Raw genomic sequence first — 15,385 nt, forward strand, 5'->3', positions numbered from 1 at the left:
TTAAAAAATATTTTTATTTACATGTGTATGTGTCTATATGACTGTGATATAATAAAGTGGGACTAATAAATTGATATTATAGAGGATCTACTAAACCTGCTTAGGAAATAGTTACACAAAGTAGAATTTAATTAAAGGAGCACTCCAGGAGGAGTTAGTATACTAGCCAGACTTGTTAGAAACCATGGGCAGTGGGCTGGAGAGATGGCTCATTAGTTAAGAGCACTGGCTGCAATTCCAGAGGAGCCGGGTTCAAGTCCAAGAACCCACATGGCAGCTCACAACTGTCTGTAACTCCAGCTCCAGATGATCTGGCACCCTCACACAGACAAATGTGCACATAAAATAAAAATAAAATATTTTAAAAAGAAAAAAAGTCTAGGTTTGTTGATAATGTGTTTCTGTTAAGATTTGCTCTCTGAATGCTGTGCATGGTGAGGCACGCTGTTAATCCCAGCCCTGGGAGGCAAAGGCAAGAGGATAGTAAGTTCTAAAACAGCCAGGACTACATAGAGACCCTGTCTTAAAAACAACAAAAAAGATCTGTTCACTAAGATTGCCACCAATTAGGCTCCACACCCACAGTAAAAGGAAATAAGGCCTTGTTCACAGTAGGCCATTAGGCCTATTGCCTGTAACACCCAGTTCAGTGGTACAGCACTGGATCCCGGCCACCATTAAGTCCCAGTTCTCTCAGCAGGAAGAACTCAGTCCTGCCAGGTGGGCAGGATGACCCTGGCCCCTGAGTGACAGCTGCTGGCGAGAACAGTCCTAGTCTGTACTAGGACAACAGTTGGACATTGTAAATCTCCCCATGGTCCTGACAGCTAAACTTGGGAATTTTTGTCTCTGTGAAACATATGCAAGTCGGGCTGTGAAAATGCGTAAGCTGATAGGGATTTCTGTCCAGCCCTTTATGGATTAGCAAGAACCAGTTGCATACTTACTGTCATTTTTCAAGACAGGGTTTTTCTGTGTAGCCCTGGCTGTCCTGTAACTCACTTTGCAGACGAGGGTGGCCTCGAACTCGGATTTGCATACCTCTGCCTCCCGAGTGCTGGTGTTAAAAGCATGTCCCACCATACTTCACCCAGTCACAGACTCCTGTTCAAGGGTTTTCCTTTACTAACCTCCAAGTGTGCAGTGATTTCTCACCGGGAGGGCATGTTAATTCTGCAACAAACGTGTGTACTAGCGCACGTGCAGAGGCCGGACGAGGGCGTTGGATCTCAGAGCTGGAACTACAGGCGTCTGCGCTTACAGTGGAGTCGCAGGTATGATATGGATGCTGTATCTGAACTCTGGTCTTCATGACTGCACAGCACTCTTAACCACTGAGCCATCTCTCTAGCCCCTAAAGTCATATTCTCATGGGCACTTGACCCGAGTCTATAATAAAGAACCTGTTTTAGTTCACAAGCATTCTAACAGCACAGCCAGAACTGGAACTCTTCCCTACCTGGATCAAAGTTGATAAACTGGCCGGGTGCGGTGGTGCACACCTTTATCCCAGCACTCGGGAGGCAGAGGCAGGCGGATCTCTGTGAGGTTGAGGCCAGCCTGGGCTACATAGCAAGTTCCAGGACAGCCAGGGCTATGTAGACAGACCCTATCTCACCAAACCCCCATAAAAAAATAAAGTTGATGCCCTTTCTAATTACCAGAAGGTGTGGACTGGTGGCTTGTACCTGGCTTTCACTAAATTGCCTTCAAGATTAGGGTCTTGAACTCCAGGGCTCAAAAGATCCTCTCCATTTCAACTTTCCAAGTACTGAGACTAGAGTCACCACACTCAGTTTTCAAGTAAGTTTTATTTATTTATTTGTCTTTTTGAGACAGGCTTTCTCAGAGTAGCCCTGGCTGTTCTGGATCTCACTCTGTAGACCAGGCTGGCCTCGAACTCACAGAGATCCGCCTGCCTCTGCCTCCTCAGTGCTGGGATTAAAGGCGTGTACCACCACTGCCTAGCTGAAAGTTTTAAGTTTTTGAGATACAATCTCACTTTGTAGCTCTGGCACTTGTGTAGACCAGACTTGCCATAAACTCAGAGATCTGCTTGCCTTGGCCTCCCAAGTGCTGGCAAGTACTTGGTTCTCTGTGTAGCCCAGGCTGGCCTCAAACTTGTGATTGTCCTGCTTCTGCCTCCTAAGTGCTGGCTAGCTACCACACCTATCCTTTCATTTTAAATGGAGTATCTTGTATTCATGTCTGGATTTCTCATGTTTTTTTAGGGAAAGAAAGATTTAACACCAGGACCCGTATCCTTCAACAACAGTCTGATGGAGTTTCACACACATGTACCCCGAATTTTAATTCCACTGCTTTTCATCTCACCTATGGCCGGACCCACTCTTAAGATTTCCAACCTGCCTTCTACAGGTCTGAGTTTATTTCTCCTGCACACCTGCCATCTTGTCTCCCACTGGTCAGCAAACCTAAAGATGGCTTCTTTTAGTTGATTTGTCACGGACAGGTAGGTCTCTGACCATAGAGGACCGACATTTTTGACTTACTATATGTACATTAAGGAACCTACTGGTACATCATCAGGTAAATCTGGGATCCCTGTTTCTAAAATTGTGTACATTCGGGCTCATTCCAGGGAGCTTCCTTTTTTTTTTTTTTTTTTTTTTTTTTTTTTTTTTTTTTTTTTGAGACAGGGGTTCTGTGTAATCCTGGATGTCCTGGATCTCACTCTGTAGACCAGGCTGGCCTCAAACTCAGAGATCCACCTGCCTCTGCCTCCTGAGTGCTGGTATTAAAGGCGTGTGCCACCACTGCCCAGCTCCACGTTTAACCTTTAAAATAGCTGCCCAGGAGTAGGAGGAAAGAGAGTGGGTAGAGACTGGCAAGACGGCTCAGTAAAGGCACTTGCGACCAAGTTTTACTGAGTTCAATCCCTCTCGGACCCACAAGGTGGAAGGAAAAAACCCAACTCCTGCCAAGTATACTCTGATCTCCCAATGTGCACATCTCACCCCAACGATAAATGACGACCAAGTAGCCAGGAACAACAGGACAAATCAACAACTTGCTGCAATTCAAGGAGGCTGCAAGGAAGAAAAGAAAAAAACAAACCAAAAACAAGCCGGGTGGTGGTGGCCCACGCCTTTAGTCCCAGCATGCAGGAGGCAGAGCCAGGCGTATCTCTGAGTTCAAGGCCAGCCTGGTCTACAGAGCAAGATCCAGGACAGGCTCCAAAGCTACACAGAGAAACCCTGTCTCGAAAAAACCAACAAAACAAAACAACCCAAAACAAAACCCCCCAGGAAACAATGCCACCATTGGTGGAGAGATCCCTCTAGGCTGGGGGACCTCTAAATAAGGATCACTCAAAAGCTAGAAATTAAAGCTTGCTCCACTCACTGGTCCTTTCAAGGGTCTTTAAAGCTGGGAATGCAGAGTGGTACTTGAGAAACTATGCTCTGCTTTTAAGGCTTCTGGGGATCCATTTTCTGTTTGCTCCTTAAACAAGCTGGCACCACCTCTGACTCAACAGTTCACCGTATGTATGTTTAATGTGCGTGCCCATTTCTGAAGAATGTGAGCAGAGAGCCATGAAATCTTCTCAGTGCCAGTGGCTAAGGTTTGTTTGTTTTTAAAAAAATCTTTCTGCAAAACAGGACTGAATCTCATGGGGACAGACTTTCATAGAGTACCTACCATGAAACTTATATAGTTCACTTCATGTAAGCTTGAATATTATTAGGTATTTGAATTTTACAGGTAAAAAATATTACTGTAGGAGCAAAATTTACTCTAGGGTGAATGACAGCTTTAGATCTTCATTGGTTCTTAATAGTGCCAACAGCATCCCTGGAGGCCACTCAGAAAGACAGCAGGGAGGCTGTAGAGATGGCTCAGTGGTTACAAGTCCTTGCTGCTCTTGCAGGCCTCACATTTGGTTCCCAGCACCCACATCAGGTTGCTCACAACCCCTGTAGCTCCAGCTTCAGGGGATCTAATGCCCTCTTCTAGACTCTGTGGGCACCTGCACTCAAACATGCACATACTCGTATATACACATACAATTAAAAAATAAAACAAACCTTATGTGGCTGGAGTGAGGACTCAGTGGTTAAAAGCACTTGCTATTCTTTTAGAGGACCCGGGGTTTGGGTTCCAGCATTTCTGTCAGGGGCTCTTAAATGCCAGCTCCAGGGAAGCCAACAACCTTCTCTGGCTCCTTGGACAACCACAGACATCACAGATAGACACACAAAAACAAAAATGAAATAAATTTCTGTTTGTTTGAGACAGAGTTTCTCTGTGTAGCCCTGGCTATCCTATAACTAGCTCTGTAGACCAGGCTGACCTCATACTCACAGAGATCTGCCTGCCTCTGCCTCCCAAGTGCTGGGATTAAAGGTGTGTGCTACCACTGCCTGGTAATAAAATAAATCTTAAGGAAAAAAAAGACAACCCAGGACATCCCTAGTAGTTCCCTCACCCCTTGTTCCCACAACTTGGTCCATTCCAAGGTATTTTATAAATGGAAAGTTTCTTCATCTTATCTCCTAGTCAATATGGAAACCATCACTGGGCTTTTCTCAGCAATGTTCAATTCATACCAGCTCTCGACCCTGTGATGGTGAACCATATTTAAGTAAAATTTACTTGGTCACTGCAGGCGCCTCCTTCTAACTCAACAGGTGGGACATCCTCTCTGTAAGTGGGATTGGTAGTATGCACACAGAAAAATTAAACAGGATCACAGAGAGAAAGGCTGAAGAAACAGGCTCTTCTGTGTTTACTTGTACAAGGAAAAACCACATGTGGACATCTGCAGTATTTAATTTGTTTGGGTAATAGTTACAGATAAACAGGTACACGCCATATACAATGACCAATACTTTTTTATACAGCTCATATTCAGTACATCAACACTATCTTATTTACATTCTATGTACATCAACGTCCTCCTAAAGTCAGTGCATTGTCAACAAGTTTTATACAGAAATTTACAAGGTGAATGTAGTTAATAGTTAATTTAATAAATTTTCTGCTAGTTCTTGAATTTAAAAAATTAATTACAACCGATATAACAAACACAGATCAAACAACATTAGTAGATTGTGCTACCTGCTCAACTAAAACATCTGTAAGAAAATTATTGAAAATCTTCCACTTTTTCAGGGGACTTGTCCAGGTAGGAGTGGACAATTTCATACATGAAAACCTTGACTCTACGAAGTATGTGTTTTGTGACGTGATTACATCACTCCTTTCGGGCCATTCCTTCCTTTTAAGAACACTCCCTCTTCTGAAAGGATGTCAGCCTAGGCAGTTGCTTGAGACAACTCTTTCAAGTACATTGAAACTAGGAACTTGCCCACTGGTCTGTTCTCAGAACACAAACACTAACTGCACTGGTATTTACTGTCATGGGGAAGGGAGGGTAACAGGATCCGATAACAAACGAGAATCAACTTCCAGGGTCTCCATGGTTTTTTTAAAAAAGACCAAAAATCAAGTGAGAATTCCCTTGACTACATATTAAAACATAACACAGGAAAAATGCTGCCAGAAATAAATGACGTTTATATTTTTGTTCCAGTTTTGAATAATTAGAAAAAAGGGAGCAAAGCAATGTAGTTTTTGGAGGAGTGGACATGCAAACAACCGGAGCTGCTTCCTAACCCCGCAGCTTCGTTAGCAATACTTACAAACCATCAATGGAGTTGGATGGAGTCTTGTTTTGAAATTTACACTCTGGTGGAGTTCATGTATAGCCCTTAGAGCCATTAAAGAACAAGCACAATTGTTTGCATGTGTTCTCTCTTTTAAAGTGCAAAAAAACGAGAAGCAAAGAACAAAAACCCACCACTAACAGGAAACACGTCTGGCTTTTGCATACCTTCCTAGAAACTCTTTGTGCAACATATGCATGGGACTATGGTGCAAACCCTGGCAGCTGCCACACCCAGCAGTGCCCCAGTGGGGACACTTCAAGTATCCTAGAGAAGCCTCCGCAGGAGGGCCACCTGGGCTGGCCTTCTCCTGGGTCTCTGTGCTGAGACTGGGTAAAAGGCACGTGGTCTTAGCGACGCATGGGTTCAGACCAACCACCACCATAGCTTCTGCCACCACCAATCACTGTTTCAAACACAAACTCAACAAGAACAAAAAGCAAAAAAAGACATAGAAAGAACAGGAAAATAGTTCAAAAATTGAAAACTCTGTGTCCACACTGTAAGAATCATCTGTACCCCTGCATGATCTTGCTTTCTCCATTTGTCAATACAATGGAATGAAACTTCAGGGAAAAGGAGGTAGCATATCATGTCGTCCCCAGACAACATTTCAACTTTTATTTTTTTACTTTGATTCCAAGGAAATCCTTAGTATCCTGTTATGATTATTGGTAAACTCTATACTCACTACAAGTTTGTTCATTATCTGGACAAGCACATTAAATTCTTAATTGGTCCCAGGTGATTGGTGCCAAACCCTCTTGTTTACAGGCTAATGGTGGGGTCTGCCTGAAAGTCCTCCATCGGACAGCTTGTGAGAGACTTCAAAACAAAATTATTACTATTCTTAAAGTTGACTGCTATTTTAGTTAGGATTTTTATTTTGTGCTTCAGGTCACAGGATAAAATAACTACATTTAGCCTGCTTTTCAGTGACGATTCTGCCGATGTCACCTACAAGGAGTCACCTCCCTTACCACCAGCCCATCTAGCAGCTAGAGCGGTAGCTTTACTGTAACACACAGTACTTCTTATAATCGGATTCAAAGTCTTCATCCATGCTGCTCGTGTCTGCCATTTTTTTGCCATCAATCTTTGGCAGAAATTGTGCACAGTCTATCCCCTGCTGCTCATAGAAAAGGATGTAGGCAGAGTCGGTGTCGATTTCATCAGGGTGAAGTTCCTAGAGGGATAAGAAAAGCCTTTAATTAAAAAAAAAAAAAAAAAAAAGAGGAAAAAAAAAGAAAAGCCACTGCTGTGTTGCCTCTTAGTCCCTGCAAGGAAAACCAACTCTCTCTAAGTCTCTGACTGCTTGAATCAACTATCTCATACCAGCACTGAAAATGAGTCTCATTATTTTCAATCTTTGTTTTTGGGGAGTATTCTAACCAGGCAAATGAATGCCCAAACCCTCGTCAAATTATTATTATTCGGTGGGTGAGAGAGAGTTTTCTTTTGGGACAGAGTCTCATGTAGCCCAGACTGGCTTTAAACTCATTTCAGTAGGAGCATGACCTTAAACTCCTGAGCCTGCCTCCGCCTCCATCAAAGGTGTGGCCACCATATCCAACAAACCCCACCAAATTCTAATAGTTCAAAACAATCAGCATTGGAGAGGCCAGGTCTTTAGTATAAGTCTTTCCTAATATGTGTGCCACTCTGGGTTTAATGTTCTGTGTGGTTGGGGGATGGAGACACACACAGAGGACAGGACATGACCAACTGAAACCCCAAAGACTGAATTCCTCACTAAGTAGCACCCTCTTTTTATTCACTATTCATATTTTCAATTCATCTCCAGTCTTCCTAACACTCAACAGCATTGATGCAGACTTCATATAAACACATCATTTCCTGGTCAGCAGAAAGGCCACTATTTCAAATGTGTTAGCACTCTGTGCCTAACTTTCCCTTAAAGGTTGAGAACATTTACCTTACAGCTGCTGTCATTGTAACAGTACCACTTGCAGTTTGGGTTTTTGGCATAAGTGACATAATGGCCCCCACCCAGAATTCCTGAATGGCACTAAAGAGAGAAGAGAATGGCGGTATGTTAGTAATTAACAGTACTCAGCCAGGGCACAATGCTAAGATCTGAGCAAGAGAACACTGACCACTTAGTAAGGAAAAAAACATGTGTGCAATCACCTAATTTTTTTCAAAAAAAAAAAAAAAAAAAAAAAACGAAATCTTACACACACACACACTGCACATATGTGTGTTTAAAGACAGTGTCAACCAGGTGGCAGTGGCACATGCCTTTAATCCCAGCACTCCAGAAGCAGAGCCAGTCAGATCTTTGAGTTCAAGGTCAAGTTGGCCTACAAAGTGAATTACCGAACAGCCACAGCTACAAAGAGAAACCCTGTTTCGGAAAAATGACAAATAAAAAAGGATAGACAGTGTCTTGCTATATATCCTATGTTGGCTTCAAACTTGAGATCCTCTTGCTTTAGGTCTCAAATGCTAAGATTAGAGCCACGTGCCACCAAGTCTGGCCCTGTAACAGTTATTTAGAAAGCAAAATTTCCTTAGAGATACTTAAGATAGCACTAATTGAACCTCTGGATCAAATTATACTAATTACATGGCCATCTTCTAAATCACACCGTGAGCTTGGAGTCTATCCAGGAGGCCCAGCTCTTTGTTAATTTTGTCTATTACCAAACTTAATGCTCAGCAAGTAAGCAAGTTCTGAAAAAATGCTAGCTGATGAATGAATGAAGACAACTGAACAAACCATTGGAAAGTTAAGACTTTCTTTTTCCTTCCAAGACAAGGTTTCTCTGTGTAGTCCCGGCTGTTTCCTGGAACTTGTTCTGTAGACCAAGCTGGCTTTGAACTCAGAGATCTGCCTGCCTCTGCCTCCCGAGTGGCCACCATGCCCTGTGTAGACTATTTTTTGGAAATCTATGTAACATGTCACTTACCGAAATTGCATATAGATTATAAATAGGTTTACTATGAGTATCTTCTCTTTGGTCATCAGTGCTGTCCTCCTCACTGTGGCTTCCAAGCTGACCATTACTATAACCATTGCCACAGGCCTCATGCTCATAAAGGAATCCATTAGCCAAAGTGCTCTCATGATCCAGAGGAGTGACCAGCTCAGGCTGGCTGCCTCCCAACACATGTCCTTGGCTTAAGGTGTCAGCCAGTTCGTATGTCTGTCCAGCCCCATTCTCTTTGCTAGCATCCAGATTTTCCTTACTACTTGACAACTTAGTTTTGCTGCCAATTTGAGGAAGCCGGAGCCTCCCTTTGCTCCGCCCCAAAGTCCGTGGGCTGCTGTTAGGGCTACTGTTTTTGCTGGAGGGACAGCTGGCTCCACCCTTTCTTGAAGAAGAAGGTGAACCTGTGAGAAAGACAGAGGGGAAGATTTTTAAGTCCAACTGCCACAAGTTAAGTTCGATACCAAATGGTAACTCTGAAGCTAGCATCCCAAATGTACACATAAAGATAGGAATGCTGACTGCCTGCTCTCACTCCTTATTCCATAGCTTGTGATAGCTATTGTTGGCTGTCCACTTGACTACATCTGGAATTAACTAAAACCCAAGCAGCTGAGTACACCTGTGAAGATTTTTCTTAATTAAATCATTTGAAGTGGGAAGACCCATTTCTAATTTTTTGAGAGGTGGGAAGATAAACCTTTAAAACAGATTTTCAAGGTTGTATTTTGTGTGTGTGTAGTTTTTTTTTTTTTTGGTTTTTCGAGACAGGGTTTGTCTGTGTAGCCTTGGCTATCCTGGAACTTGCTCTGTAGACCAGGCTGGCCCCAAACTCACAGAGATCTGCCTGCCTCTGCCTCCTGAGTGCTAGGATTAAAGGTATGTACCACCATCACTGCCTCCAAATTCTGATAGTTTGATGTAGTAAAATCCACCTAATCTGGGCCGCACCCTCTGGCGGCAGCCTATATAAAGGCCATGGCAGAAGAAAGCTATCACTCTGCCTGCTGACACTTGCTCTTGGTGGCAAATCCATTCCTTCACTGGTTATTAGAGTCTGCTTCTCTGGGATTCTGGTGTATGCTGAAGACCAGCTGAGACATCCAGACTAGTGGACTGGATAACTACTGATTCTTAGACCGTTCCTTGGTAGACAGCCATTAGTGGACTAACTAGCTGCACCACATCCTGTAAACCACTCTAATAAATCCCATATATTTTGTGTGTATGTATTCATTCTATCAGTTCTGTTCCTCTAGAGAAAACCCTAATACACAACTAATAAAATAGGCAGCAGTACACTGTAGGAATTACAAAATCCTGGGAAGGTGATCTATATTATAATCAGCTCCATACAATGAATTTTATTAATACATTCTTTTTTCTTTCTTTTTGGTTTTTCGAGACAGGTTTTCTCTGTGTAGCACTAGCTGTCCTGGAATTCACTCTGTAGACCAGGCTGGCCTCGAACTCACAAAGATCCGCCTGCCTCTGCCTCCCAGTGCTGGGATTAAAGGTGTGCGCCACCACCGCATTAATACATTCTTAGGCTGAGTGTGGTCTTGTTACTCAACAAACTAAAGCAGAAGGATTCTGAGTTCAAGGCCAGCCTGGTCTACAGAGCAAGAGCAAGTTCCAGGACAGCCAGAGCTACATAGTGAGAACCTGTCTCAAAAAAAAAAAAAAAAATTAAGACCAGTCTGGGCAACATTAAACTAAAGCTCAGTATGGGAAACTTAGTGAGATGCTACCTCAAATAAAGATTAAAAAAAGGGCCAGAGATGTATGTATTGGATAGGTAAAGCACTGTCTAGCATGTGTCAATACCTAGCAAAATGAAGGGGGGAAAAATACATAAAAACTCCAGGAATTAAAACTACACAACTCAACCATCTATTTCACTGGTAAAAGGTTAATTTAACTACATGAAATTTTCCTTGACTCCACTGTATATTTTTCAGAGAATGAAAGTCAAGCTCACACACAGGGCTAGAGCTGTAGTTGGTGGGAACATGGTAAAAAGAACCATACATACTTAGTGTTCTTTCCCTGTGGGTCCCCCAAGATCCAAAAAATTACAGATCAAACTTACTAAAAAACCTGCATTTGGGGCTGGAGAGATGGCTCAGCCGTTAAAGGCTAGGCTCACAACCAAAAATATAAGAGTTCGGTTCCCAGCACCCACGGCTGTCTCTCCAGCCACAATAAAAAAAAAACAACAACAACAAAAAAAACCTGCATTTGTACTGAAACATACACATTTCTTTCTTTCTTTCTTTCTTTTTTTTTTTTTACAAATTTCTTTTGTATGATTTCATGAATATCATAACAGTTATTTACATAACAGTGTTAACAGCTGTTTACTTTTCATACATATGTATATTTACATTTACATGTGCATATATTTGTGGGCACACCTACCATGATGTTTATGTGTAGTCAGAGGACAGCTCTCTCCTACCATGTGGGTTTAGGGACTCAATTTAAGCATCTTTATCCACTGAGCCATTTTGCTGGCTCTTGTTTATATTTTTGAAGATAGAATATATGTAACCTAGGCTGGTTTAAAACTTAGAATTCTGGAGCTGGAGAGATGGCTCAGTAGTTAAGAGCACAGGGTGCTCTTCCAGAGGACTCAGGTTCAATTCCCAGCACCCACATAGCAGCCCACAACTGTCTATAACTCCAGTTCCAGGGTATCTGATACCCTCATACCAATGCACATAAAATAAAAAACAAAACAAAACAAAACCCAACTTAGAATTCACCTGCCTTAGTTTTCTAAGACCTGAGATTATATAGGTATTATTATAAAAGATATAGAGATGATTTAAAATGTCAGAGAAGATATAAATAGGTTATATGCAAATATCACACCATTTTATGTACAGGACTTGAACACCCATGGCTTTTGGTATCTGTGATGGTTACAGGGTCAGCTTAGAATTGAGTGGGTTTAGAATCATCTAGGAGAGATACCTCTGAGTGTGCTTGAGGGTATTTCCAGGAAGGTCTAATTAGGGAAGAAAGATCCACCATGAATGTGGCTTAATCACCTTGTGGTCTGGGGTCCTGAACTTAAAACAAAAATGGAAAAAGAAAATAGCTACACACCAGCATTGATGTCTCTCTCTCTGCTTCGTGACTATGGATAGATGTAACCACTAACTATACACTACTACTGCTGGTATTTCAAATCCTTTTGCCCTAACTTGGTATTCTCTCCATTTTACAAATGACAAAGGAGAATCGAGATTTAAGGAGGCTATTATCTTATGCTAAAAGTCACAAAGCTGAAATACAAATTACTGGTCCAGAATAGAAGGCCATGGGAGCTACAATGCAAGACCAAGACAAAGAAAGGAGGGAAGGAGGGAGGGAGGGAGGGAGGGAGGGAGGGAGGGAGGGAGGGAAGGGAGGGAGGGAGGGAAGGAAGGAAGGAAGGAGGAAAGGGGGAGAGGGAGGGAGGTAAGCCCGGTTCCCTTACCTTTTGGGCTACTGGTGATATTTGCACTGAGTGAAGATGGGCTCTTGCTCAGGAGCACATCCTCCTCTCCTGCTGAGCTCGGGACATCCACTTTCTTCACATCTCCTCCTGAAATTCTTAGCTCAGAGCTGTCGTCCCCCTGGGGTGTGAGTGGTTTATACTGGCAAAGAGCTGGGTCTCTTGGTACTAAAAAAGCACTAGGGTCAAAACTTTCACGAGGAAACTTAACAATTTTCTGTGATTTTATCCACCGTCCATTTACAAACTGAAATCGTTTAAGGTGAATAATCTGAAGAAGAAAAGGCAGGAACAATTGCATTCAAGGGTTCTGAAGAACATGTAACATTTGCACATTGTTAACAATCTCAAATATAAGTTTTTTTTGGGGGGGTTTCGAGACAGGGTTTCTCTGTGTAGCCCTGGCTGTCCTAGGCTACTCTGTAGATGAGGCTGGCCTCGAACTCAGACATCTACCTTCTTCTACCAGCAGAGTACTGGGATTAAAGATAAGTGCCACTATGCCTGGCCAAATGTAAGTTTTAAATAAATGCTTTTATTCTTTGTTTTATATGATGGTTATATGCATATTACGCAATTGGCAAAGTCATTGAATCTGATATTCAAAAAATCTATGCATTCATAACTGCATATTAATCATACCTTATATTTAAAAAAAAATCCCTCTTCCTTACCTACCAGATCCCCAAGTCCACCCAGGCCACTTCTTCCTTCCCTTCAGTTTCATTTCTGGAGTTAGCTGAATGAATGTTATCAATTTCTTGTATATCCATCCTTGGGAAGCTATTATGCTCAAGGAAAGAAAAATCTACATTTCTTTTCACAGTAGGGTTATGACACAAACCAGAGTCTGTTTAGAACATCCTAGTTCCGGGGCTTGAGAGATGGCTCAGAGGTTAAGAGCACTGGCTGCTCTTGAAGAAGATCCAGGTTTGGTTCCCAGTGTCCACATGGTAGTTAAGCTCTGTAAACCTATTTTCAGAGGATCTAATACCCTCTTCTGGTCTCTGGGGGCACTGCATGCATATGATGCACGTGGTGCACATACATATAGGCAGGCAAAAACACCCATACATATAAAAAACATCCTAGTCCTGGAGCCGAGTGTGGTGATGCACATCTTTGATCCCAGCACTAGGGGGGCAGAGCAGGTGGATCTCTGTGAGTTTGAGGTCAGCCTGGTCTGTATAGCACGTTTCAGCTAGTCAGGGTTACATAGTAAGACCCTGTCTCAAAAGAAAAAAATCCCAGCACTGAGCTGTAGAGATGGCTCAGTCACTAAAATGTGTGTTATGCAAACATGAGGGCCTAAGTTCAGATCCCCAGGACCCATGTAAAAAGCTGGACATGGTGTGGAGTCAGGGCGGGTGATGGGGTGGAGACAAGCAGATCCCTGAGCTCACTGACCAGCCAGCTTGGCCAAATGGGTAAGTTTCATGTTGGGTGAAAGACCATGTTTCAAAAAATAAGGTGGCGTGCTGGTGGGTAAAAGGACTTGCTGTAAAGCCCAATAATCTGAGTTTGATTCCTAGAACTCAAATAAAGGTGAAAAGGGACCCAGCTTCACAAAGTTACCTTCTGACCTCCATGCCGTAATTCATGTGTGCTAGCTGGTTTTATGAAAGTATGACACAAGCTTAAGAGTCATTTGGGAAGACAGATTCTCAATTGAGATAATTGCCAGAACATCTGGCTATAGGCAAGCCGGTAAACAGTACTCCACAGTCTCAGAGTTCCTGCCCTGACTTCCCTGGATGATGGACTATGATATGGAAGTATAAGCAAAATAAACCCTTTCATCCCCAAGCTACTTCTAGTCATGGTGTTTTGTCACAGCAGTAGAAATCCTAAGGTGTAAACTGGTACCAAGAATGGAATATTGCTGTAACCATGTGTTTTGGGGAAGACTGTGGAAGATTTCGGAACCTTGGGTTCATTGAGTGCTCAGAGTTTAATGAGCTGTTATGGGAGATAATGCTGCAAGCCAGTGCAGATGATGGGAGCCTTGGCTTGTGAGGTTTCAGAGGGAAGTCAAGATTCTCTTAGGGATGTTTGTGTGATATTTGAATTATGGACGATTGAAGTAAAATCTTGGCTTTGCTGTGAAAATGCTGGTTAGCTGGAGCTGAGAAATTAGCTGTATTTAAAAAGAGACCAGCATCATCGAGGATTATAAATCGGAGAGTATTTTCTCAGGGTCAGCATACAGAGGCTGTGCTCCAGAGGGGACTGAGGCTACCTCTCAGGAGACCATCCAAACTTGGTTGTGTAAGGGTCACCTGAGTGGTATTAGTTTTGAAGGCATGAAGGGGTTTATGGAGAGCAGCTGAGGCTTAACACTGTGTAGCAGGGCTGGAGTCCCTGAAGACAGGCATAAGCACGCAAACACGCATATACAAACACACAAATCCTAGTACTGCGGGGCGTAGAACAGTGCACTTTCCCTCCCCCCCTTCTCTGTGGGTGTCTGTAGTACTTGGAAATGCATGAAGGGAGGTCAGATGACAGTCTCTCTCTCTCTCTCTCTCTCTCTCTCTCTCTCTCTCTCCTGTTTTCACTGCTGAGCACACCAGGCTAGCTGGCACATGAGTTTCCAGTGATTCTCCCATCTTCTCATAGAGGAGTTACTGTGTCTGGCTTTTATGAAGCTTCTGGGGATCTGAACTTAAGATTCTCAGGCTGTGTTGCAAGTGCTTTTACTCAACTGAGCCATCTCCACATCACTTATTTTTATTTATTTACTTATTTCTGAGACAGGGTCTCACTCTGTAGTTCATGCTGATCTGGAACAAATGGTAACCTTCCTATCTCAGCCTCCCAAGTGCTGACATTACAGACATAAATGCTTTCATAGTTAATCTGTCTTTATAAACTCTGCTGATGGGCAACCAGAGGCGGGAAAGTCAACCAGATCCGAGAGAGTACAGCCTTGTGCCCTGGTATACCTGCACACATAGCACACAGTATCCGAGAGAGTACAGCCTTGTGCCCTGGTACACCTGCACACATAGCACACAGCCGTGTGCAAAGCCACTCAACTCTTCACTGGGCATGGAAGCTCCTGAGCTGGCTGCTTTCCCACAGCCTAAGTATGGGCTAACCTAAACGTTCCTCTTTTGTGGGCTAGAAGGGCTTTCATTCTCTTTTGGAATTCAAATTTGCCGGGTTACACTCCATTTACAGTACTTCTTCTCATATTGCACTAGATTGCAGTTACTGGCCTGCATCACTTTCTC

General features: G+C 43.0%; 1 protein-coding gene across 2 annotated transcripts in view; it reads right to left on the bottom strand.

Moving 5' to 3' along the window:
- Window positions 1-4,778: 4,778 nt before the first annotated feature.
- The window catches only part of Usp32 (ubiquitin specific peptidase 32), a 157,617-nt gene continuing 147,010 nt past the window's right edge, over window positions 4,779-15,385 (bottom strand). For both annotated transcript variants that reach the window (XM_006983183.4, XM_016001732.3), the window contains exons 31-34: window positions 12,132-12,420; window positions 8,624-9,048; window positions 7,627-7,719; window positions 4,779-6,876 (exon numbers count right to left, since the gene is read on the bottom strand). In XM_006983183.4, coding sequence (XP_006983245.1) covers window positions 6,703-6,876; window positions 7,627-7,719; window positions 8,624-9,048; window positions 12,132-12,420 — 981 coding nt within the window. In that variant the 3' untranslated portion in view covers window positions 4,779-6,702. The remainder of the gene's footprint in view (window positions 6,877-7,626; window positions 7,720-8,623; window positions 9,049-12,131; window positions 12,421-15,385) is intronic.

Source organism: Peromyscus maniculatus, chromosome 8, assembly GCF_049852395.1.
Source record: "Peromyscus maniculatus bairdii isolate BWxNUB_F1_BW_parent chromosome 8, HU_Pman_BW_mat_3.1, whole genome shotgun sequence".
Lineage (NCBI taxonomy): Eukaryota > Metazoa > Chordata > Mammalia > Rodentia > Cricetidae > Peromyscus > Peromyscus maniculatus.